Source organism: Peromyscus eremicus, chromosome 14, assembly GCF_949786415.1.
Source record: "Peromyscus eremicus chromosome 14, PerEre_H2_v1, whole genome shotgun sequence".
In the NCBI taxonomy this organism is placed as follows: domain Eukaryota; kingdom Metazoa; phylum Chordata; class Mammalia; order Rodentia; family Cricetidae; genus Peromyscus; species Peromyscus eremicus.
In genome coordinates, this window is record NC_081430.1 from 28,545,427 (window position 1) to 28,571,788 (window position 26,362).

The 26,362-nt window shown below is 40.7% G+C and overlaps 1 protein-coding gene across 1 annotated transcript in view; it reads right to left on the reverse strand.

Moving 5' to 3' along the window:
• The window catches only part of LOC131924111 (protein transport protein Sec23A-like), a 49,108-nt gene that overhangs the window by 15,566 nt on the left and 7,180 nt on the right, over window positions 1-26,362 (reverse strand). The window contains exons 6-14 of the mRNA XM_059279336.1: window positions 24,839-24,918; window positions 23,760-23,904; window positions 18,236-18,394; window positions 17,258-17,373; window positions 14,990-15,113; window positions 12,447-12,527; window positions 11,472-11,561; window positions 7,575-7,681; window positions 2,486-2,639 (exon numbers count right to left, since the gene is read on the reverse strand). Coding sequence (XP_059135319.1) covers window positions 2,486-2,639; window positions 7,575-7,681; window positions 11,472-11,561; window positions 12,447-12,527; window positions 14,990-15,113; window positions 17,258-17,373; window positions 18,236-18,394; window positions 23,760-23,904; window positions 24,839-24,918 — 1,056 coding nt within the window. The remainder of the gene's footprint in view (window positions 1-2,485; window positions 2,640-7,574; window positions 7,682-11,471; window positions 11,562-12,446; window positions 12,528-14,989; window positions 15,114-17,257; window positions 17,374-18,235; window positions 18,395-23,759; window positions 23,905-24,838; window positions 24,919-26,362) is intronic.

Below are 26,362 nucleotides of genomic sequence, written 5' to 3' on the forward strand. Positions count from 1 at the left end.
CATCCTTGCACGATCATGAACTCTTACTACAACAGGCAATGAACCTTAACCACCAGCCTCACTTTGTCAAGCAAAAGTCTCTGCCCTGGAGGCCCATGTGTTGGAGGCTTGGTTACCAGTTCACAGCACCAGTGGGAGGAAAAAGGCCTAATAGGAGGTATTTTGATCCCTGAGGGCAGGCCCTAAAGGGAACTATACAACCAGTCTCCCTTCCTCACTGCATGCCTTGAAGGGAACTGTACAAAAAGTCTCCCTTCCTCACTGCAAGCCTTGAAGGGAACTGTACAAAAAGTCTCCCTTTCTCACTGCAGCATCAAAACAGGCTATAAAGCAACAGGGCCAAGGATCACAACCCAAAAGCTCTAAAGATGAGCCCAAGTAAACCCTTTCTGTGTTGTGGCAAAGGAAATGTGACTAATACTTGGATGGTGCCATTCTCCGTTCTGGACACCATACAGCTAAGGCACAAAGAAATAGAATAGATGTTTCTCAAAAAGTACAACAGTGGTTTGACTGTATTGGCCTTTCTCCCAAATTACCTCCACTAGTCTCCTCTTGATGTGACACAAGATCAGAGTAAACTCTCCATGACTCCATCCATAACCTGTTCTCTAGCTCAGCTGCCTTGCTGCTGTGCTGTGTTGCAAAACGTTCAGTGTGTGACTAACAGCTGGCTATACATGGTGAAGAAACTAATTTTGTGCCTCATGCAATTGTCTAATTCAGTTATTCACTAGGACCTTTTGATTTTTATTAGTGTTTCCCTTTTTAAAATATACCAGACAATTGCAGACGTTTGGGAAGGGAGATGTGAGATAGAAAAGAAGCCTAAACCTGCTAAGAACTCTTTAAAAAAATTACAGTCCTGAGTCTTTTGTCCAGCAAAGGACAAAGAAAAAATTATTTTTTCTCTCAATAAAAGAGGTTTGGTGGGCTTTGTTGATAATGCAGAGTGCACTATAAAATTCTAGTGTCATATGTGACAACCTATGACTCCAGCAACATGGAAAGAGCACGTTACTACAAATCACAGCCACTGCCCAAGTACATACACTAGAGACTTCAGCTTTTAGAATCTCAAAACAATAGGGCACCTATGAAGACAAAGTCAAGGTCAGGTTGTGGTGCACGCCTTTTATCCCAGCACTCTAGAGGCAGAGGCAGGCAGATATCTGTGAATTTGAGGCCAGCCTGGTCTATAGAGCTAGTTCCAAGACAGCCAAGGCTGTTACACAGTGAAATCCTGTCCCAAAAACCCAAATAAATAAATAAATAAGACTATTTCAGAATACAACTTATTATCCACAGAAGGAAAGCTTACATGGTTGGTCAGATCCCAGATACACCAACATATAAAATTACAGTCAGTAAAATCCTAGGGCAAAATGCAACTTAGGAAATAGAAACACCCCTATTTGAGAGCACATTGCTAGAACTATGCATTCAGCATGATGGACAAGGCTTGAGTATGATCACCAACACAAGAAATGTTTTTTTAAAAAATAAATAAATAAAAAGACATTTAAAACAGTGCACTGACTCAAAGCACTGGCTCCATGCCACATGATACTAGGAGGTGTGTGCAATAAACTGGAAACAGCTTTTGTATTTAGGTTGGAGGCTCAGGAATGTATATGGATCTATTGATAGTGATAGACAAGGAAATTTTTCTACTATAAATATATCCCATTGTTTTAAAGAAGCACAAGTAAGATTCTTAATCATTTTTCCCCATCTAGAATCAAAGGCCCAGGGAGGACCTGTGCCAGCCTTGGTGGCAACAGTGTTCCATCATTGGTGGCTGTCCAAGGTTAAAGCTCATTTGAAAAGACATATTGAATATCACAACACCGCTTTCTTCACTAAGAGGTGTTGGGAGAAGAGGGTGATCTTAGGTTGGAGAAATCTAGACAATACTGCAAAAGTAGCTAATTCCAACCAAGCTCACCTGTGACACCTGAGGGAAAGGTTAAAGGCAGCTCTCTTGGTAGCTAACAGAGAATTCTCAACCATGTGTTTAAGTTGAAGAGAGAATAAAAAAGTACAGGATAGAGTTTACAAGGTAAAAATGAAATGTTAAGAACTGCTTAAGCCTATAGTTCCAGGATATGAGAGTAAGTTTAAGGACAGTCTACATAGTGATATTAAACTGAAATTAAAACAGAAAATAGAAGCCAGAGTAAAGACTAATCACACACATACTAGAGTAATAGGAAGCTCCAGACCAGCCAAGGCTATACAGAGACTCTATCTCAAAACAAAAACAAAATTCATAGAATTAGTAACATAAAATTAATTTCCACACTATTCCACATCACAAAAATAATAGGTAGCATAACTACCATTCATTTTCAAGGAAGTGAGTAGAACATTTCTATTCACTAGTTCATACTTTGACTTAGTTCTTCATACAGTTCTCCCACCCACTGTCTGTGCTTTAAAGGACATTTACTACAAAGGAAAGCTGACAATGTCCTCTTCTTACCAGTCGAATGAGTTGTCTGTCCAGCCATCTAAGCACATCTGGCCCTTCCTCTGTTTCTGCTCTGTATATTGCCAGCCGGGCCATGAGAATGGCAGCTGCTTCCTGGTCAAAAGATGCAGCAATGTTTTGGATTTGAGTTTGAGCATCTGCCCAGCTAAAGAAATAAGAAAGCACAGAAACAGAAATGAATTATATCATAATACCACAGTTGGCTACTACACAGAGCTACACTTAGAGAATACAGAATGCATCCTCAACATTTCAAAATTCTAATACTACACAGATTAATTAGCATTATTAAAACATCACAAATAGCTGTTCATTACACTGATTTTCATAAAAAAAAAACCTTAATATATTTTCTAAAATAACTCTAAAGGAACTTCTCCAAACATATTCTTTAAGACATCAAGATTTTGATAAGTAAATAGAATGGGTCAGGAGGATGGTTCAGTGGGTAGACAAACCAGCACAAAGACCTACAACCTCAGTTCAAGTACCAGGTCCCACAATGTGGCAGGAGAAAACTGACTCCTAAGAGCCCTCCTCTGACCTCTATTTGCCTACAGTGACCTGCACATGTGCACATATAAATAACAAATCAAGATCTTTTTTAATAAATAGCATCAGGGAATGTGTATGATATAGAAATCCTGATGGTGACATCATTCCTAAGAATTCTTTTTACATAAAAAAGTCCATACACATAAATACATACTATATAGAGAGAATACCATATACATGTGTATAGACAAATACTAATTTCTATCAGTCTTTATCTTTAACTTTTTATTGATTCTTTGAGGAGTTCATATCATGCACCCCAATCCCACTCATCTCTCTGTCCCTTTGTATCCACTCTCTGCCCTTGCAACCTCCCCCAAAAATAATTTTTTTAAAAAAAACAGATAAAACATACATACAAACAAACATAAATCTCATCATGGAAGCTGTAGCGTGTCACTGTGAGTCACACAGTATAACCTTTAGTCCAGACATCTTTACTTGCAAATGTTCATTTCAATAAACCATTGGTCCAGTTCGAGACCTCTGGCTCCTGCTACATTGTCAATACTGGATCCTCACTGGGACTCCTCTTGGATATCCTGTTGTTGCTCTGTCTCTTGGAGATCCTGCAGCTTTGGATCTACAGGACTGGCCCCCTCTCATGCTCCAGCAGTTCATAAGTGGGATGGATGTTGGAGCTGGTCAACTCATAGCTCTGACTCTGGGCCTGTATGGTAGCTAAATTGGTCAGACTGCCAGCTCTCCCACACCTTCACCACCAGGGTGAGCTCTCTAGTGCTGCCTCAGCTAGCTCACTCAATGATGCAGGCAGCAAGGGGTGGGGCCAGTTCTCCCACTCTCATGCCCTCAGGGCCAGCTCACATGTACCCACACCACCAGGACCACCAGCTCTATTGTACTGCCCAGATGAGGTAAGGGGCCACTCTTCTGCTCTCCCAATCTCATGTCCCCGAGTGATGCAGCTGGTGAGGGTCAGGGCCACCTCTCCCACTCTAGTGTTCCCAAGGCCAGCTCTCTGGCCTGCCCCAGGTGGCGAGTGGGGGGAGGGCATTTTTCTTGCCCATGTCACTGCATGGCAGTATTAGTCTTTATCTTACTACATAATTCTATGTTGAATTTTATCATATTCAATTTTAGAAAAGCAAAAATTTAAAATATAAAAATAAAGGTTTTATTCTCAACTGTGGTAAACAAAACATCAGAATTTTATTCTCATTAGTCTTTAGTTCTATCATCAGTGATAAAAATCCCATATCTAAAACTGCTTTCTACTCTTCTCTTTCCCTGTTAATACACTGACCACCAAGACAGATCAAAAGTTAAGTGAGGGAGTTCAACCTGACAGTACAAGCCTATAATCCCAAAACCTGGGAGTTAGAGACAGAAAGATCAGGAATTCAAAGCCAGACACAGCTGTACAGCAAATCTGAGGCCAGCCTGAGATACATGAGACCCTGTCTTTAAGAAACAAAAGAGGTTAAGCAAAATCATGGAAAGCAGTAGTAAGTCTCCTCAAAAATTGAAAACTACCACACCTGGGGCTGGAGAGACTGTTCAGCAGCTAAGAGCGCCTGCTTCCCTGCCAGAGAACTTGAGCTGAGTTCCCAGCACCCATATCTAGGACTCATGTTTGCCTGTAATTCCAGCTCCAGTATGATGCCCTCTTCTTACCTCCACAGATACCTACACTCACATGCACATATTCCCACAGAAACACAAGCACACACATAATTCAAAAATAAAATATTTTAAAAAAAACTTCCATATGATCCACCTAAACCACTCTCAAAGAATCAGTCAGCCCTTAGGGGAGACACCTACACATCTGTGTCTACTATGTATTCTCATCACATTACATTACATAACCAACTTAAGCACCCAGTAATGAATGGATGGACAAAGAAAACGTCACACTGAGCACAGTGGTGAAGGCCTATGATCCTAGGACATAAGAAGCTGAGGCAGGCTGGACTTTGTGGTTGCATGCCTCTAACCCCAGCCTGATCTACATAGTGAATTCCAGAACAGTCAGAACTACATGAAGGTCAGGGAGGGGACTGACGAGGGAAATCACTGCAAACTTCAGACCAGCCTGAGCTATAGAGGGAAAAGGAAAAAGAAGGAAGGGGTTGAAAATGTGGCATTAGATGCACTACGGAGATTTATCCACTGTAAAGGAGAATGAAAATACACCAGGAAAATGGATAACTAGAGAGCCATCATGTTAATCAAAGTAAGTCAATCTCATAAAGACAAGTATTGCATTTCCTTCCATACATGGGATTAGGGGGGTCAGTAACAGGCAACAGTAAAAGCAGGACTATCACAGACGAGGAAGGGATTGGGAAAAGGGAGAGCAAGAAAGGAAAACAAGAAGGACATGACCAAAGTACATAAGGTCATAAGGAAACCCAGTACTCTGTACAAATTACATACGCTAATGAAGTGATGGGCTGGGCTGGGAAATGGCTCAGCGGATAAAGTGTTGCCTTTGTAATCATAAGGACCTGAGTTCCAATCCCCAGCACCCATGTAAAAAGCTTGATGCCGAGGCAGGCCTGTAACCTAGTGCTAGGAAAGCACAGACAAGCAGATCCCAGGGGCTTGCTGGCCACCAGTCTAGAGCAAGCAGCAAGCTCAGGGTGCAGTAAGAGACATTTTGTATCGAGCACTAACTAAAATGAAAAGTGATAGAAAATGGTACTTGATGTTGACCTCTGGCTTCCACAAAATCTTACATGCATGAGTGTACCTGTGCGCATACAAACACACACACACACACACACACACACATATACAGGGAAAAAAGATTTGAAAAAAATTAAAGTGAGAATCTCAGTCTGAGTGGTTGATATTACAAATAATGCATTACTGTGTAGGCCCTGCTGGCCTGTAGCTCACTATGTAGCCTATCTCAGTTAAGGTTTTCATTGCTGTGAAAAGACACCATGACCACAGCAACTCTTAGAAGGAAAACAATTAATTGAGGGTGCTCGCTTACAGTTTTACGTGTATTTGTGTGTATGTTGGATAATTTTATGCCTGACAAACCAAGCAATTAAAAATAAGAAAATGTGATTTCAGTGGCCTTTAAACTTTTTGTTTTTATACTAACTCACTTTTATTGTACATAGTAAAAGCATTCATTCCAAAGGATGAGAAGAAAAACCACAACTAACCCTTCAACACAGACAGTTTGAAGAGCAGTCTACACCACACCATCAAAGTGGATCAAGCCCCTAATAGCACCTAATCCACAAAGCAGGAGCTGCATGATGGTATGATAAAAGAATTAGAGCATTAATAACACATGGGAAATTATAGTTATAGACTAACCATCAGCTGAAATGAAATGTCATTAATCATAGCACTATATTAAGTATATATGATATATACTTCACATATGTGTACGCATGTATAAAAGTGTATGTGTACATATATATGTATATATATATATGTATATTAGTGACTACTAAATACAATGTTTGATTCTCCCCATGGGGATAAGGTAAATATAATTTGTTCACTTATTTTTTTTGTTGTTATTAATTTTGATTTAGGAGTGTGTATATGTAAACCTGTCTGTGTATGTGTGGGTGGGTGCCTGCAGAGGTCGTAAGAGGGCATTAGATCCCCTAAAACCAGAGTTATAGGCAGTTGTTAACTACCCAACACGGATGCTGGACTCTGAATTTGAGTCTTTTCCAACAGCAGCAAGTGCTCTTATCTGCTGAGCCATTCCTCCAGCCTGGTGTGTGTGTGTGTGTGTGTGTGTGTGTGTGTGTGTGTGTGTGTGTGTGTGTGTGTGTGTTTGAGGCAGTTTCATGTTTGCCAGGCTGGTCTCAAACTCCCTGAGAATGACCTACATCTCCTGATCCTCCTGCCTCTATCTCCCAAGTGCTGGGATTACAAGTGTGTGCCACCATACCTGGTCATAAAAATCACGCTTTAAGTGTGTGACTCTGGAGCACTCGTGTGCATGTGTGGTTGCACATTTGTGCACAAGGATATGGAAGGCAGGGAAGAATCCCAGGTTTCATCCTCAGAAGCCAGACACCTTGTTTTTTGAGACAGGATTTCTCACTGGCCTGGAGGTCACCAAACTGGCTAGGCTAGCAGGAGAGTGAGTCCCAGCAATTCACCCGTCTCCATCTCCCACAGCTGGGATTACACGTAGGTTCCACCACATCCAGCTTTTTTTCCCATGGGTTCTGGGGATCAATCTCAGGTCCTTAGGCTTGCAAGGAAAGCATGTTACCAACTGGGCTTTCTTCCCAACCATGAGGAGTACTTTTTGTTTTGTTATGTTTTCAAGACAGTTTCTCTATGCAGCCCTGACTGTTCTAGAAGTACTTTTTAACAAACTGCTATTACACTTATCACTGGCTATTCTACAAAATAAGCTAGATTTGAAGGAAACAAATCGTAAATAAACCCTTAACCATAAATATTTATTTTCTAGTGATAAACATTACCCAAGGAAGATACCGAGATTGAGAGTATGACCTACAATAATTTTTATACATAATTAAACCTCTAATAAAATAAAATAAAAACTTACTTCCTAGCAATTGTGGTCACTCGGATACGTCTCTGCCCACTTGAGTGCTGATACCGGGTCAAAAATTGAACTGCACCTCGTCCTCCTTGAGGAATTGGAGCGTTATGCTGTACAAAATAAAGAAGAACAAAATCTAAAATCTACTAACAATCAAAAGCAAAATCTACTATGGCCATGACACAGTATCAAAGACTACATATTTTCTAGCACTTAAAAAAAAAAATAAATTTCAGGGCAAGGAAAAGCCCAAGGGCTTGAGAGCTGGCTCAGCAGTTAAGAACACTGGCTGTCCTTCCACAGGACCCAGGTTCAGTTTCCAGAACGCACATGGCAGCTCACAATCATCCATTACTCCAACTCTAGCCATCTAATGCTCTCTTCTGGACTCTCAGGCACCAGGCACACATGTGGTGCACATGCATACATTCAAGCAAAACATACATAAAATAAATTTCACACACATAAAATAAATATAAAATAAAGCCCAGTGTCAGATGCTATGGTGGTTTGAATGAAGATGGTCCCCATAGGCTCATAGGGTGTGGCACTGTTGGGAAATGTGGCCTTGTTGGAGGAAGTATGTCACTGGAGATGGGCTTTGAGATTTCTGGAGATGGCTTTGAGATTTCTGGTGCTCAAGCTAGGCCCAGTGTCACTCTCTCCTCCTGATATCTGCCAATCCAGATGTAGAACTCTCAGCAGCCACCTCTCCAGAACCATGTCTGCCTGCATGCCACCATGCTTCCCACCATGACAATAATGGACTAACTCTCTGAACTGTAAGCCACCCCCAATTAAATGTTTTCCTTTATAAGAGTTGCCGTAGTCATGGTGTCTAACTAAGACAGAAGTCTTCACTACAGAGCCCGATAAATATTTAAAGAACTGTCAGAACACAGTCCATGAACAAAGCTAGGTGAGACTTCTGAGACCTTGTGAGAAAACAAGACAGAAGTCTTGTAATCTCTGTTCCTCCATAACTTGGGCTGTTTCTGGAATGTGCTTTGCTGACCCTCCCAAATGTAGGGGATAAGAGTGAATTCATTTAAATGATGCATTACAGCTGGCTATCATCTGTTTCTATGCCTCTATGAAAAAACATGATTTTGCCACGTGCAGCCTGTCCTTGTCATTGTACACTTTACTCAGGTGACTCTTCTTAACCCTCAGAGTATAAACTGTCTGATGCTCTGAATAAAGTTGGCTATTGTATGAGACTTTAGTCTGCCTCGTTTTTAGGCCCCCACTCTCCCTGGTTCACACTGCTAACTACAGCAGCAACAAAGAACTAATACTAATCTTCTCAGAGTGGGATTCTTCCTATGGAGTGGTTCAACACATGCAAATGAATAAATGATATGATAGTACTATATCAATAAAGTGTAAAACAAAAGGCATATGACGTCACCTCAATAGATGCAGAAAAGGCATTTGGTAAAATTCAGCACTCTTTAATAAGAATGATAAACACATTATGTATAGAAGAATTCTACTTCAACATAACAAAAGGCCATGCATTTAAAAAGGCCACAAATGACATCACACCTTAGTAGGAGAAAATGAGCTTCTCTCTAATGTCTAGAATAAAATAAGGATTCCTATTTTTACCAGTCACTAAACATTGTACTACATAAAGTCCTAGGCACAAAATCAGGCAAGAAGAAGAAAACAGAGCATCGAAATTGGAACAGGAAGTCAAACTGTCACTAAAATAACACAACCTGTCTCTCACATAGATCTCTCTACACATTCACTAAAAATATTAAAAATCATGAAAAAAAATAAGCTCTTTTTAATGTTGGGAGAGGGAGAAGCTGGAGATAAGACAGCAATTAAGAGTAAATACTGTGGGTTTTCCTGCGATGTCCCTGACCCCCCTGGTTCCTACAATCCCTCCTCCCTCTCCTCAGCAGGACTCCCAAGCATGGGCCAAAAGATCCAATGGACCTCTGAATCTGCCTCCATCAGTCACTGGATGAAGGCTCTCCGATGACAACAGGGATTGTCATCGGAGAGCATCAGGCTATGCATCCACTGCTGTCAGGAGTCTTAGCTGGGCCATCCTTGTAGCTCTGAGTTTCCTGGCATCAGGCTTCTACCTGACCCCATTAAGCCCCCCTTTCCAGTCATGTCTCTCAGCACTCTTCCCTCTGTCCACCCCACAACCCAATCCTTCAAGTTCCCATGCCCACCCTGTCCCAGTTCCCCTGCAGATCTCCTGTTTCCACTTCCCAGGGAGATCCATATGAACCCCAATCAGGCCCTCCTTGTTACCCAGCCTGTCTGGAAACCGCTGCCTGGCTCATGGGAACTCACAGAGTCTGAAACAACAACCAGGGAGCTTTCGTGGGACTGACCTAGGCCTTCTGCACATATGTGACAGTTGAGTAGCTTGGTCTACTTGTGGGACTCCTGGCAGTGGGAGCAGGGGCTGTCCCTGGTGCTTTGACTGCCTCTTGGGAACCTGTTCCTCATGCTGGATTGCCTTGCCCAGCCTGAATACAGGGGGAGGTGCTTGGTCTTAAGGCAGCTTGATATGCCATGCTTTGCTGATGCCCATAGGAGGCCCGGCCCTTTCTGAGCAAATACGGAGGAGAGGTGGGGGTGGGGTAGGGTAGAGGGGAATTGGGAGGGAATGGGAGAAGAGGAGGGAGGGGAGGCTACAGTCAGGATGTAAAATAAATAAATTAATTTAATTTTTTAAAAAATCACCTTGTTACATTAAGCTGGCATGAGGAGGAAATAAATTTTACCTTAATTGGGGGGGGGGGGTGAATTCTGGCTAGACAGTGATGGTACATGCCTTTATTCCCAGCACTCAGGAGGCAGAGGCAGGTTGATCTCTGAGAGTTCAAGACCAGGCTGCTCTACAGAGTTCCAGAACAGCCAGACCTGTTACACAGAGAAACCCTGTCTTGAGAAATAAAACAAAACAAAAACAAAAAAAGTAAACACTGCTCTTACAGAGGACTCAACTTTGAATTCAGAACCCACACTAGATGGCTTACAACCACCTGTAACTACAGCTCCAGGAAATCTGATGTCTCTGGCTTCTGTGGGCTCTTGTACACATAGGCACAAAACCCAACACACACACACACATAATTTTAAAATAAATTTTAGAAAAAAACAACAAGCATGTTGCCATATGCCTGTAATCCCAGCACTTGAAAGGCAGAGGATCAGAAAAAGTTGAGAAGTTCAAGGCCATCATCACCTACACAGGGAATTCAAGGCATCTTGGCTACATAAGACTCTAACTAAAAGAAATCAGTAACACTGTCATACACCTATACCAAACTCTCTGAAATGGAAATCAAGGGCTAGACATAGAGAGCTCAATAGTGGGACATCTACCCAGCCAGAGGAAAGACTTGGTTCAATCCCTAGCACTGCTGTGGAAGGGAGAGAAGGAGGGAGGGAGGGAGGTGGGAAGAGGAGAAAATAATCCCATTTACAATGGTAAAAAAAATACCTATTTTAAATCCAAACAAGGATAAAAGAAATTAAACAAATGGAAAGATGTCTTTGTTCATTGACAGGAAAATCAGTATTGTTAAAATGTCCACACTACCCAATTCAATCTACAGATTCATTGCCAACTATCCAAATACCAATGACATGGTTTGCAGAACTAGAAAATAAATCCTCCAATTCATATAAAAGATTCAGTGTCTAAGTTTAGTGTTTGTTTATCTTTCAATATGAAAAAGCAGTCAGTCAGCCAGACAGGGTGGAACATGCTTTGAACCCAGCACTTGGGAGGCAGAGACAGGCAGAGGACTAAGAATTTGAGGCCGGTCTGGTCTACATAGTGAGTTCCAGAGAGCCAGAGCTACATACTCTGTCTCAAAATACCAAAAACATGTTTTTTTTTTTAAATGTAAGCAGTCATACCTGATTAACAACTTCAAAATACATGGCTAAGGTTGTAGTGGGACTGAGTCCACATATCTTCCACTGACAAGTGCCACCTGTTCCAATCTCCTATAAAAAAAAGAAGATGCTTGAAAGCTAAAGAACTTTATTTATTAATTTATAGGAATAAGAAAAGCAGGGATAAGCCTCCAGTAAGAAAAAGCACACAGCTTTCAGATTTATTCAATAAATCTTAAGAGCTTAAAAATTTTAACACCATATCACAAACACATAATTAAATACAATTAAGCATTTTGTATGACAAAAACATTAAGATTATTAAATGGTTTACTGAGTAAATGAAAAGGATACAAGGTTTTTTGAAGCATGCACTATTTAACAAGTGATTAACCAGTAACATTACCTTTCCACCCAACTTTCCTATCTGTGTCAAGGGATCCTATATATATGCATATATGACTAGGTCCTCTGCATCAGAATTATAAGCATTCTAAATGCCAAGAAAATGCAGACACAAATCTTTACCACACAAACTACATATAAACTGATTTTTTTGCTTTGTCATTTTTGAAAGCTGATTGTCTATTTTGTGCTGTCTTATCATCCTATCTACAACTACATGACTGTAATTTTGGAATGCATTACAGTCTCTCAACAGGCAGAGAAAAAGGGATTGAAACCTAAATCTCTCTGATTTGGTTGTTCTGTTGTTAATTATGGTGACAAACGCCACTTGAAATTAATTTTGGCTTTAAGAAACCTAAAAATGTCCAAGGTATGAGAATTTATATAAGAGCACAACTAGCACAAGGAATAGCTTAGCCATATGAAACAGAGCACTGGTGGTAGGAAAAGAACAACCACAATGGAAGTGTACGACAGAAGCTCAACTACATACAACAGTTGAAAAGGAAAATCACAGGCTTCCATGACGGGCCTGTCTTTGTGTTAGCCTAGAAATTAACTGTGTTTTTTGGAACAAACATTACTTACGTTTTCAGACACGCAGGGTCCTTTAGAGTTAAGAGACACACAGGGTCCAATAGCTCCTGAAATCTTTATTTCCCTTGAGGTCTGTAAAAAAGAACATGGTACATTTGGTTCCCTCAAGGATAAAGATAGGGCTTGAAAGATGGCTGAGTGGATAAAGGTACTTGCCACCGACCCTGACCACCTGAGTTTGAATCCCAGGAACCACATGGTAGGAAGAAATAACCAACTCCTCAAAGTTGCCCTCAGACCTCCATACAAGCATCATAGCATGAGCATGTGCTCACACACACACACACACACACACACACACACACACACACACACATTAATAAATAATAAAAATTTTAATAAGTTCAAATGTTTATAAGTGTTTAAGAATATAAGCCATTCTTCCATGTTTAAAACTCGAAAGTCAGTGAAGACTCAGGTATGGTGGGGGACACCTTTAATTCCAGCACCTGGAGGCAAAGACAAGTGGGTCTATGTGAGGCTGAGGCCAACCTGGTCTACATAGGAAGTTCTAGGACAGCCAGGGCTACACAGAAAAATCTTGTCTCAAAAACAAGGCAATGAAAATATGCTAAAATTAAAAATAATTAAACATTAGGCTCTAATTTAATTCCAGTCTTCTATTTCCACCAGCCATAGGAGGACTCCATGTGGGAATCCGACCATGCTTTCAAAGTCATGCCATGCCTTAAATTCAAACTGCATACATCAAAATCCTGTCCGAAAGATTGATCTCTTTTTTAATTATCTTATGTGTAGGAATGTTTTGCCATATATATATATATCATGTACATGTCTAGTGACCACAGAGACAAGGCAGCACTAGATGGCTGGAAACAAGAGTTACAGGCAGTTATGAGCTGATGCTGGAAATCAAATTTGAGTCCTCTGGAAGAACAGCCAGTGCTCTTAACCACTGAACCATCTCTCTAGCCCCAAGATTAGTCTCTTCCCAGTTTCTCCTGCTACCAAATGTAAGATATTACATTGTCTTATAACTAAAAATTAGAAAACGCTGGGACTGTAGCTCAGTGACAGAGCACTGGATTAGCACTGAAAAGGCCCTTAGGTTCAATTCCCAGCACTGGAGAAAAAAAAATCTACTTTGCTGGGCATGGCAGCACATGCCATGAATTCTAACACTGGGATACAGAGTCTGGTGGAGCTCTATGAATCTGAGGCCAAGCTGGCATACATAGTGAGTTCCAGGCCAGCCAGGCTATACAGTGAAAAGTGGTTCTTCATTAACCCTCAAATGACAGATACATGTATCTCTAATCTACAAGCAGCTCACATAATTAATACTATGGTTCTAATATTTCAACACAAACCGTCCACTCTCACCAGGCATTCTTCCCAAACATCTCATGTTGATGCTCGCCTCCAGGATTCTCCTCAATTTGGGCTAGTGAATAACATTCATTTTCCTCTCATCTTTCAGAAAATAATACAAGCCACACTCCCCTGGTGTTTTATTTTCTGTTTTGAGACACAGAGTTTCTCTGTGTAGCCCTGGCAGTCCTTTATAAACCAGACAGGCCTCAAACTCAGATATCCCCCTGCCTCTGCCTCCCGAGGGCTGCAATTAAAGGTGTGAGACGCTATGCCCAGCTCTCACTTCTCTTAAACTTCTACACCACTTTGTTTTCTACTGTTACTTCATTTAATCATATACATTAGCTTAGTCTCTCTCTCAAGGCGAAATTTCCCTAATAACAAAACCTCTACCTTACAGATCCAATCACATCTCCACAATTTCTTACCATCATGCTGATTACATGGTAAGAAATATTTAATGAAAATTCACAATCAGGGTTTTTGCAATATACATGTAATTAACACAAAGGCTTCCAAGTGTTTTAAGTCAATATTTGAAATTCATGATGGAATTTTACATACAACCAACACTAATCTCAAAACTAAAGAATAATTTCCTCTCAAGTTAGTTCATTTCTGCCATTATAAAAACTAACATATAGCCGGATGGTGGTGGTGATCGCCTTTAATCCCAGCAATGGGTAGGCAGAGGCAGCTGGATCTCTGTGAGTTCAAGGCCAGCCTGGTCTACAGAGCAAGTTCCAGGACAGCCAGGGCAACACAGAGAAACCCTGTCTCAAAAAAAAAGACAAACAAATAAACAAACAAAAAAACTAACATATAAATTTAGGATGAAAAGAAATATAATGTGTAGTGCCAGGCAGAGTAGAACACACGTGCATCACAGCACCTGGAAAGCTGATGTCAGGAGTTAGAAGACAAACTGATGAGACCTTATCTCTAAAAAATGAAAATATATATCCAATATAAGTAACTTTACTTATATCTACTTTTCTAACCATTATTCAGAATGATCCCAGTCTCATGGGTTTTTAATGACAATACCTTTCTCTGGGAAACAAAATCTCTAATCCAAGGTCAAAAGTAACCAGCATTTTTAAAGTACATCTGAATTTGATTAATGTTTTAAAGTTACCATTAAGCCTACAATGTTCTCACTTGATAACATATCACACATGTCAAGTTTGGATTCTTACCTTTATTTCTAATGTGCCACCAAAGCCCATTTTAAACTGTCCATGTATGTCTTTGGTGAATACTCTTTGAAAAGTTTGCTTGAATAAGGAAGTGTTGAAAGAGTCACCCATTACCATGTATCCTCTGCACAGGAAAAAGGCAAACACAACATAACAACACAATTAATTGGGCTCATGTATTACCTGAAAAAAATAAATTACTTACACTATGAACAAATAGTAAAAACATTTCCCCAAAACAAATGTAATTAACTCTATTTCTATTAATAATTCATTTAAAATACAATTACCTTTATTTATCTTATGTATATGGGTATGCACACAACACAATGTGCATGTGAAGGTCTGAGAACAACTTTCAGGTACCAGTTCTCTCCTTCCACCATGTGGGTCCAAAGTATCCACCTCAGGGCCTCAGGCTAGCCATCGGGGCTTTTACCCACTGGGCCGTTAACTGGTCCAGATTTTCTCCTTTCACACGCATCATCTAAGATTATCCGTGTTGTAAAATACTTGATAATGCATCATGCATTAATGACTGCTCCTTTTCTCAGTAAGTATCCACAAAAGTTGTCTATACTTCTACTTCTTAAAGTGTGGTCCTTGGTCCAGCAACATTAACACCAACAACAACTCCATCTCAAACATACTAAAGAGCACTGGTTTTTTCACAAGAAACCCAAGATTTTGTACAAGTTAATACCTGAGAAGCTCTTGTCCATATCAGCTTCTTCCAACTCTCTCCCCCTGTTGTCTTTCTAATTCACTCTAGGTCAACTTTCATTGTTTTTAGTAAGATTCTCAATGACCTTTACAATGCTGAATTACTTAATCTCCATCCTGCATTATTTTGTATCTGTAATGGTTAGCACAGATGGCCATGGCCTTTACCTTCTAGTATTTTTCCTCACTGAGCTCCTAGTTATTTACATTTCCCTAGGTATATGTCTAAGAGAACACTGAATGAAGCTGAACCCCTACTTCACTTTTTTCAGCAATAAAAAGAAATACTGGCACATCATAAATGTGCATAAACTTAAAACGCACACTGAATAAAAGAAGCCCGTGGTGGGCTGGAGAGATGGTTGAGTGGTCAAGAGCACTGGTTTATCTTGCAGAAGATCCCAGTTCAGTTCCCAGCACCTACAAGGTGGCTCATAACCTCTGTAACTGCAATTCCAGGGGATCCAACTCTCTGTCTAACCTCCTTGGGCACCAGGCATACACACAGCACACATACATACATACACAAGACATTCATAAACATATTTTTTAAAGAAACCAATAGCAAACACCACTTATTACTCCACTTGCATGAAACATCCAGAAGAGGCAAGTATCGCCTAGGGCAAGAGGATGGGGTGAGAAAGGAGAGAGGAATGGGAAGTGACAGGTAACAGGCAGAGTCTCTCCAGGGTCAGACAAATGTTCTAAATTCAATCACAATAATGGTCATATAATATGTGAATGTACTAAAACCTCATCAAACATTTTAAATGGATACATTTCACGATGTGCTGCTGGGGAATATTATTTTAACTAGGAAAAGATGTGTTACATTTGTTTATGCTGCATTTGTTTAATTGTGAAAAGATATATTGCTAGTTTACCTTGCCTGCCTAAGGCACCTGATAAAGAACTGAATAGCCAATAGCTAGGTAGAGAAAGGATAGGCAGGGCTGGCAGGAAAGACAATAAATAGGAGGAGAAATCTAGGCTCAGGAGAAGATAGAAGGAAGAGAGAACGAGGGGAAAAGAGAGGCACATGCCCGGGGCCAGCCAGGCAGGCAGCTGCCAGACAGACAGACGCAGAAGAAGCAGGAAAAGTAGGACATACAGAAAGAAAAGGAAAAAGCCCTGAGGCAAAAAGTAGATAAAGAGAAACAGCTTAATTTAAATTAAAAGAGCTAAGCTGAAATGAGCCTAAGCTAGGCCAATCATTCATAATTAATCAGAAGTCTCTGGGTCATGGTTTGGGAGTCTCCACCATGGTTGGTGGACCAAAAGAAAGCCTGCTACAATGTGCTATCTCAAAAACATTACTAAAACAACTAAGAAACTTTAGAATAAACTTTTTCCAAAGAACTTGTGCCTTTATAAGCCTGTCTTTTCAGAAAAAAAAATGTAACGTGAGCTCCAAAGAAGACGCAGCAGAGCTGTCAGGAATGTTGCCATAAAGCAGAAGACCATGAGTGAGTGTGTCGTTTCCTAAGCTCTCAGTGTTGGTTCACACTGTAAGCAGTCGTTATTAGATATGCACATACATACCCAGTAAGGTTAGGGCAGCACTTCATCTCCAGGAGACCTGTCTGATCTAATGCACATGCGTAGATATCAATAACATGCCCAGTCGTAGCAGCTCGATTAGCCAGTGCTTCAAAGTGCTGGGAAAGATTTTAATAAAATCAAATATATAACCTAACTGTCCTAGAAATCTTTTTCCTATTAACAGATAAAATAATTTAAGAGTAAAAGAACAACTCATAATTTACTCATCTTGTCTCATTTAATTTCCTAAAATATAGTTTTATAAAAGTAATAAAATGACTTCTAGAAGTAAAATGACTTCCAGGCAGACAGATGTCAGAAATCCCATCACTGGGGAGGCTCCAAAAGGAGCATCATAAGTTGCACTATATAGAGAGATTCTGTCTCAAATAAATAAGTAAGCAAAGTCTGATATTTTAACTTTCTTTGACTTAAAAGCCATTATTTTCAGATATGTTCCTAAGTGAAACAAAACTAAGGAGAGGTATATATTCTCTTCTTCAACACAAACACACACAAAAAAACCCCAAGAGAACAACACAAAACTTTTTCCTAGCTAAATCCATAGGCAAGTAACAAATACATCTGAAAAGAGAAAAAAAAACAGAAGATAAGCCAATCTAAAGCATGTTTTTGCAGCTTTAACAAAAAAAATAAAAAATAAAACTTCTGAGCTCAAATGGGAAACTCATTAGCAGACAAAAGCACTCACAGTGTCAAAAATATGACATCAATTATTGTTAAAAATATAACAATGACTACCAAAAACTATCAAATAGTACAGCAAAATTAAACTAAAAGTCTGAACTAAAAATAGCAACAATAACAATAATAATAACAAGGGCATCAACAAGCAAAAACAATACAAAGATTCAAGAATCACCATTAGCAAAATATACCTTTGCAAACCACCCCTAAAAATGTAAAGTTACAGAAATAGAAAACAATTCACAAGAAAACAACTGAATAAAAAATTACCTTAGTTCCCTTTTTAACATATTTGGCATTATCCTTTTCAATGTCATGCCAGGATCTTATTGGAGTCTTTAATTCATCTTCAACCACCATTCCAGGCCCCTGGGTAGCAGGACCACCAATGAACATCATGATCCGAGCACCAGTGTTGGGGAAAGTACACTATTAGAGGAAAAGAACTCATTCAAAAAATGTAAAGGATAACAGAAAGCAGGTATATACACTCCTGTCTCAAATAAATAAATTCCCAGCACCACATGGCAGCTCACAACTCCCTGCGACCATAGTTCCAGAGTATATGACACCCTCGTCTGTCTTCCAGGGGCTGCTGCACACACAAGGTACACATGAACTCTCTCGCTATTTCTCTCCCTCCCTCCCAACCACCTTTACACACACACACACACACACACACACACACACACACACACACACACACACACACACAATTAATGAAAAAGACATCCTTCTCTGGGGTCTAACCAGGGAAGTATAGTCCTCACCCCCATCAAGGAAACTCCTCTTGCAGCAGAGACCATTACAGAAAACCACAAAGGATCAAAATACAGAGCGGTAGAGTCAGTCCCAACTGACACATCTACACCACACCTCCTGCACCTGAGGCTCAGGGATCGTAGTGAATAGGGGAGAAGAAAGATTTAATGAGCCAGAGGAACAGGAAGTTTGCTGTAAGATTGTGTCTCCTGTTGTGTAGCTTGGTCTGTTTGAGGTGCCCCTGGCAGTGGGACCAGTTCCATCCCTGGTGCATGAGCTGGCTTTTTGGATCCCATTCCCTATGATGGGACACCTAGCTCAGTCTTGATGCAGGGGGGAGGGGCTTGGACCTGCCTCAACTGAATGTACTATGCTTTGCTGACTCCCCATGGGAGGCCTTACCCTTTTGAAGGAGGAAATTGGGATATCAGTGGGGGGGGGAGGGTTCTAGGCGGAGGAGTGGGAGGAGGGATGAGAGGGGGATCTGTGGATGGTATATAAAATGAATTCAAAAATTTAAGTTAAAAATATATAAATTTTAAAAAAAGATTGTGTCTCCTAGAAGTCTCATCAACATGGCTGCCTAAACACGTCCTGAACAAGGACGACACCAACAGGCATGCTAACATGGGATGGGGGAAGCCCACATGGCCTCAATCATACACAAAGAACTACAGGCAACTAGAGAGTGCTGAGAGTGGGAAAAACAGTCCTCCGCAGGAAGAACACACCAACTGGTTACCCAATAACCAATGGTCAGCTTGAAAACATACATAACAAGGAAAAAATAGGCTTGAATTTGGAAGAAACTAGGGGGCACTTGGGAGAGTGTCAAAGGAGGAGAGGGGGGAAAGGGAAAGGATGTAATTATACTGTAATTTTTAAAAAATTAAAGAATTATTTAAAGCCGGGTGATGGTGGCCTATACCTTTAATCCCATACCTCGGAGGCAGATCTCTGTGAGTTCAAGGCCAGCCTAGTCTACAAAGCTAGTTCCAGGACAGCCAGGGCTGTTGCACAGAGAAACTCTGTCTTGAAAAACCAAGAAGAAGAAGAAGAAAAAGAAGAAGAAGAAGAAGAAGAAGAAGAAGAAGAAGAAGAAGAAGAAGAAGAAGAAGAAAATTTTTAATTTATTTAAAATAGAAAAATATATTACAATAGATACCGATGAAATTCATATAGTCATTTGGACATCTTAAAAACCTTTAGTCTACAAAATGGACGAATTTGTAGGTGCATATGATGTATCACAATTAAATCAAGATGAAATACAGTAATGAGTGTGTGATAGTCTCCATTAGAAATGACCCCACAGACTCAGGCATTTGAATACTTGCTCTAAAGCTGGTAGTGCTGTTTGGGGAGGCTATGTGGAATTGCAGCCTTGCTAAAGAAATACATCTTTAGAAGCTCATAACTTAGTCCCCTTGGCCAGTTCACTCTCTCTGCTTGTGACTGAATATGTGATCTCTCAGTTTCCTGCTCTAGCTGCCTGCTGCCATTCATCCTCAGCCATTATGGACTCTCTCTGTAAAAATAAGATAAAATAAACTCTTCTGTTCAAAAAAAAAAGAGCCAGACATGGGAGTTGTACTGCCTAGTTTTTACGTGAACTTGAAACAAGCTACTGATGACTAATTTGAGAACTGCCTCCATAAGATCTGGCTGTAGGCAAGCCTGTAGAGAATTTTCCTAATTAGTGATCGATGTGGTAGGGACCAGCCCACTGTGGGTAGGGACACCCCTGGGCTGGTGGTCCTGGGTTCTATAAGAAAGCAGGCTGAGCAAGCCATGAGGAGCAAGCCAGTAAGCAGCACCCCTCCATGACCTCTGCATCAGCTCCCACCTCCAGGTTGCTGCCCTGCTTGAGTTCCTGCCCTCACTGCTTTTGATAATAAACTGTTATATGGAACTGTGAGTTAAATAAACCCTTTGCTCCTCAAGTTGCTCTTGGTCATGGTGTTTCACTACAGCAATAATAACCCTAACTAGGATAGTAGTGCACATCTTTAATACCAGAACTCAGGAGGCAGAGGCAGGCAGATCTCTGTGGCATACTTTTCCAGGCCAACCAGCACAAAACTGTGAAACCTTGTCTCAAAAAAAAAAAAAAAAAAAAAGGAAGGAAGGAAGGAAGGAAAGAAAACTAATAAATATAATCTAAGAAAGTGCTACAGGAATAAATCACATGGGCCCAACAGGTACTAGAACAAATTAACTACAATAATCATCCTACTAATAGATTTCAAGAATAAAGAAAGATCACAAGTTGAACACCACCAGCCAGCGATGCAGTCAATCTCCCCTCTGTAGTGAAGCTTCCACAACCAATCATGGGGTGCGGGGACACTGGAGAGATGGCTCAGTGATAAAAGCACTTGCTGTTCTTGCAGAAGACCCAGGCTTGGTTCTCAGCACCCACCCAGCAGTTCACAATCATCCGTAACTCCAGTTCCAGGGAACCAATGCCTTCTTCTGGCCTCCATGGGCATCCAGACATGCACAGGGTGTACAGACATACATGCAGGCAAAACACTCATATACTAAATAAAAACAAATAGATCTTTAAAAAAAAACAGATAAATCCAGTTACTCTGAACCTGATAGAAGAGAAAGTAGAAACGACTCTGAGATACCACCTTACACCTGTCAGAATGGCTAAGATCAAAAACACTGAAGACAGCTTATGCTGGAAAGGATGTGGAACAAGAGGAACTCTCTTCCACTGCTGGTGGGAATGCAAGCTTGTACAGCCACTTTGAAAATCAATATGGCACTTTTTTAGAAAATTGGGAATCAATCTCCCCCAAGACCTAGCTATACCACTCTTGGGCATATTCCCAAGGAATGCTCAATCATACCACAAGAACACATGCTCGACTATATTCATAGCAGCATTATTTGTAATAGCCAGAACCTGGAAACAACCTGATTACTCTTTAACTGAAGAATGGATAAATAAAATGTGGTACATATACACAGCAGAGAAAAACAATGACATCATGAGGTTTGCAGACAAATGGATGGATCTAGAAAAAATCATCCTGAGTGAGGTAACCCAGACTCAGAAAGACAAACATGCTATGTACTCACTCATAGGAGGATACTAGATGTAAAACAAAGATGACTAGACTGCTACTCACAACTCCAGAGAGGCTACCTAGAAAACAGGACCCCAAGAAAGACACAGGGATTGTCTAATGATAGAGAAATGGATGAGATCTACATGAACAACCTGGACATGAGTGGGGGTAATGAAAGGCAAGGGTCGAGGGAAAGAGAGCTTAGGGGAGCAGGAGATCCCAGCTGGATCAAGAACAGAGAGGGAGAACAAGGAATAGGAGACCATGGTAAATGAAGACCACATGAGAATAGGAAGAAGCAAAGTGCTAGAGAGGCCCACAGAAATCCACAAAGATACCTCCACAATAGACTACTGGCAATGGTCAAGAGACAGCCCGAACTAACCTACTCTGGTGATGGGATGGCCAAACACCCTAATTTGTTGTGCTAGGAACCTCATCCAATGACTGAGGGAACCGGATGCAGAGATCCACGGCCAGGCCTCAGGTGGAGCTCCAGGAGTCCAATTGGTGAGAAAGAGGAGGGTTTGTATGAGTGAGAATTGTTGAGACCAAGATTGGAAAAAGCACAGGGACGAATAGCCAAATGAATAGAAACACATGAACTATGAACCAATAGCTGAGGAGCCCCCAACTGGATCAGGTCCTCTGGATAAGTGAGACAATTGATTAACTTGAAGTGTTTGGGAGGCATCCAGGTAGTGGAAACGGGACCTGTCCTTAGTGCATGAGCTGGCTGTTTGGAACCTGGGGCTTATGCAGGGACACTTCGCTCAGCCTGGGAGGAGGGGACTGGACCTGCCTAGACTGAATCTACCAGGTTGAGCTGAATCCCCAGGGGAGTCTTTGCCCTGGAGGAGATGGAATTGGGGGGTGGGCTGGGGGGAAGGGGGCGGCAGGAGGGGGGAGGACAGGGGAAACATGGTTTATATGTAAAATTAAATTAAATTATAAAATAAAAAAAATCAGGGTGGAGAGATGCTTACCAGAAGAACCAAGTTTGATTCCCAGCATCTATGTCAGGTGGATCACAAAGACCCATAACTACAGCTCTGCCTCTGACCTCTGAGGGCACTTATACTCAGATGCACACACACATGCACACAGATACACACACACACACACACACACACACACACACACACAGAATTTAAAATAATAAAAATAAATTCCTTTTTAAAAATCATATGGACTGGATTTGGAGTTTCTGGATGGCTGAACCCATGCTGCTTTCTAATATGTGGTGTATAGAGGGGACATGCCCTTTCATGTTGCAATTGTATGCATTTCTCCTATCAGGTTGTGTCTTTTGTAACACTCTTTATAAGTAAAGGGTTTCCCGTAAGTTCTCTGAGCCAGCCACTATAGCAAATTAATCAAACCTGAGGAGCTACCCAACTTAAAGCTAGAAGTACAAGTAACAACCTACTACTTGTAGCTGGAATTTGAAGTGAACAGCCTGTTCATGGAAACGAGCCCTTAATCTGTAAGAACTAATGCTACTTCTAGTAAACAGTGTCAAAATTGAATTGATAGGACACACAGCTGTTTCTGCCACAGAATTGCCTGAAATGTGGAGTTTAAAAAAAAAAAAAAAAGGTATTGTACACTGATTCCTGAATGAGAAGAGAAGAGCCACACATGGTGGTGCACAGCGATAGTCCTACACTCAGAACTCTAAGGTCGGAGGGCTGCCGTCAGTTCAGGTTCAGCACTAATTGTATTATATAGTGAGACAGAAGAAAAGGAGGAGAAAGATGAAAGTGGAGCAAGGAAGAAAAAGATAAAAAGAAATAAGAAAGGAAGAAGGAAGAATAGACCCTTACACCAACCACCACCATGGTGTTTGGCTCACATCTTTACCATTCTACATGTGCACACACACACTCATGTGAGCGAACACACACAAGGACTCTTACATTTCAAAACCAAATTTTCATCATTACTACCTCAAGTAGTCCTACAGCTATGGAAAGGGCCACTCCTGAGGAACGCAAAGGTCTCTTCCCTTGTGGTACAGGCCAAGGGTCTCGCTGAAGTTCTCCCAAAAGATCTGTGAGATTCATGTCTATTTTCTGTACTGGCTGTAAGAATCTGCAAAACAGGAGTAAACCAAAAGCCATTTACAAATGTGATATTGCAAAACCTATTTGATACACAGTAGACCAACAGTTCACAATCTTCTGTGTGCAGCAGAATGAACTGGAATGTTTCTTTGGAAGCAGCTTGCTATTGGAGATGTAGTTCAGTCAGTAGAGAACTTATCTAGCAGGTATGAGAGTCTAGGCTGGATCCCCAGCAATACACAAAAACACACACAAATACACACTCCAAGTGGTGGGAAAAGAGGAGATAGGAAGAGAAGGAGGCAAGAGGAGAAGGGAGAAAGAAATGAGTCAGGCATGTTAGTACACGCCTGTAATCCCAGCACTAAGAAGGTGGACGCAGGAGAATCAAGAGATCAAGGTCACCAAACCAAGTCTAAGTCCAACCTGGCTATAAGAGACTATCTCCCCAGAAAGAAAGGGAAATGGTTATTACTGGGCCACATACTATAGTCTGTTTATCACTCCAGTCATACTGCTGCTACCAACCAAGGAATCAATACAATTGTTACCAATTTCTTTTAAAGTTTTAAGGTTATCAACATAATTAGAAGATACATCAATGCATCAATCAGTTTTAGTAACAGCACCTCTGATCAGAAGGTTAAAGCTACCTGTAAAGAGAAAATTATACGCTTTTGAGGCCCTATTTTTGTATAGCCACCCTCAAACCACATAAAGGTTTTATGAACTTAAAAATAAAAAGAAACATATCAAAACTAAACTCCTAACATCATAATGATTGAAAAAGGTGCCTCAAAAAACTATAGCTTGTTTTTTACAACTATATACTACTGTAATTTATTTATATTCCTAACATTACTAAATATTATACTATCACCTAATGCCTTTGTGCAAGTTGAGGGCATGGTATGTTTAAGTACCTGCTTGAATTATAGAATTCTGTTTGCCATATTAATTACCTATTGGAAGGAGGTGGCTGCTGGACCTGAGGCCCACGTGTGGCTTGAGTAACAGATACTTTAGAGAGTTCCAGCCTTTCCTGTAAAGAGATTATTACAGTGAGATCACAATATTTGTCAATTTATTAAGATGTTCAAGGTGCTCTACTACAAATTAGGAACACAAAATGAGCATAAGGTTTCTTCCCCCAGAAAGCAAACAGTCTAGCTGTGGAAACTGAGCTCTCTCAGTAGCAGTTCACCAGGAGAGAGCAAATACAAGGTCTGATAGAGTGAAAAGGATGCTAATTTAGAAGTACTTCTTATCTAATGTAGTCAAAATGCATTAATGATTAACTTAAATGTCTTTCTTCTTAGCTTATACGCATTCATCCTTTTCAGCAACTATTGTCTTAAACACCTACTCTGTAGCAGGAATACAGTGGTTTAAAAAAATACTCACTGCTCACATGGTATTTAAAATCTAGAAGAAAGGAACGAAGTTATCTAATAAAGCAGTGTAAAATCATAACTGCAGTATTATGAAGCAGTACATCAAGGACTGGAAAGATGGCTCAGCAGTTAAGAGGCTTGCAGCTCTTGCAGAAGACCAGGGTTTGATCCAGCACCTCTATCAGGTGGCCCACATATCAGCCTACCAGCCATTATCAGCCTATAACTCTAGGGAATCCAATGCCTTCTTCTACCTCTGCAAGCATCTGCACTCATGTGCCTGTACACACACACACACACACACACACACACACACACACACATATGCACATACACACTTTTTTAAATAAAAAATAATCTTTTTCAGCCGGGCAGTGGTGGTATACACCTTTAATCCCAGCACTCAGAGGCAGATGGATCTCTGCGAGTTTGAGGCCAGAGTTAGCTCTAGGATAGGCAAGGCTATACAAACAAAAGCAAACAAACAACAAATCAAACATTTAAAGGTATAATGTATTTTATTGTCATGACTATCCTGAAAAGCAGATATCGTTATCACAGGTTATATATCTAATCCAAAAACTCAAACCTGAAATGCTCCAAAACCTGCAAGCTTGTAAGTGTCATCTGGATGCCACAATAGAAAACTCCACACATGGCCGGGCGGTGGTGGCACATGCCTTTAATCCCAGCACTCGGGAGGCAGAGCCAGGCAGATCTCTGTGAGTTCGAGGCCAGCCTGGGCTACCAAGTGAGTTCCAGGAAAGGCGCAAAGCTACACAGAGAAACCCTGTCTCGAAAAACCAAAAAAAAAAAAAAAGAAAAGAAAAGAAAACTCCACACATGACTTCACATGATGCACTAGAGTCATAATACAGATGTACTAAACATAATCTATAAAGTTACGTGCAGGCTGTGTCTATAAGCATATACACATTAAACATCAGTTATTTTAGCTTGCACTTGGGTGCCATCCCCAAAATATCTCTTTATATACAGTGTTAAGCCATAGAATGACACCTCAGTCAATAATGAGCCACACACAATGATGAGTCCCTAAGATTACATCACCTATTGTACCATAGCTGCTTA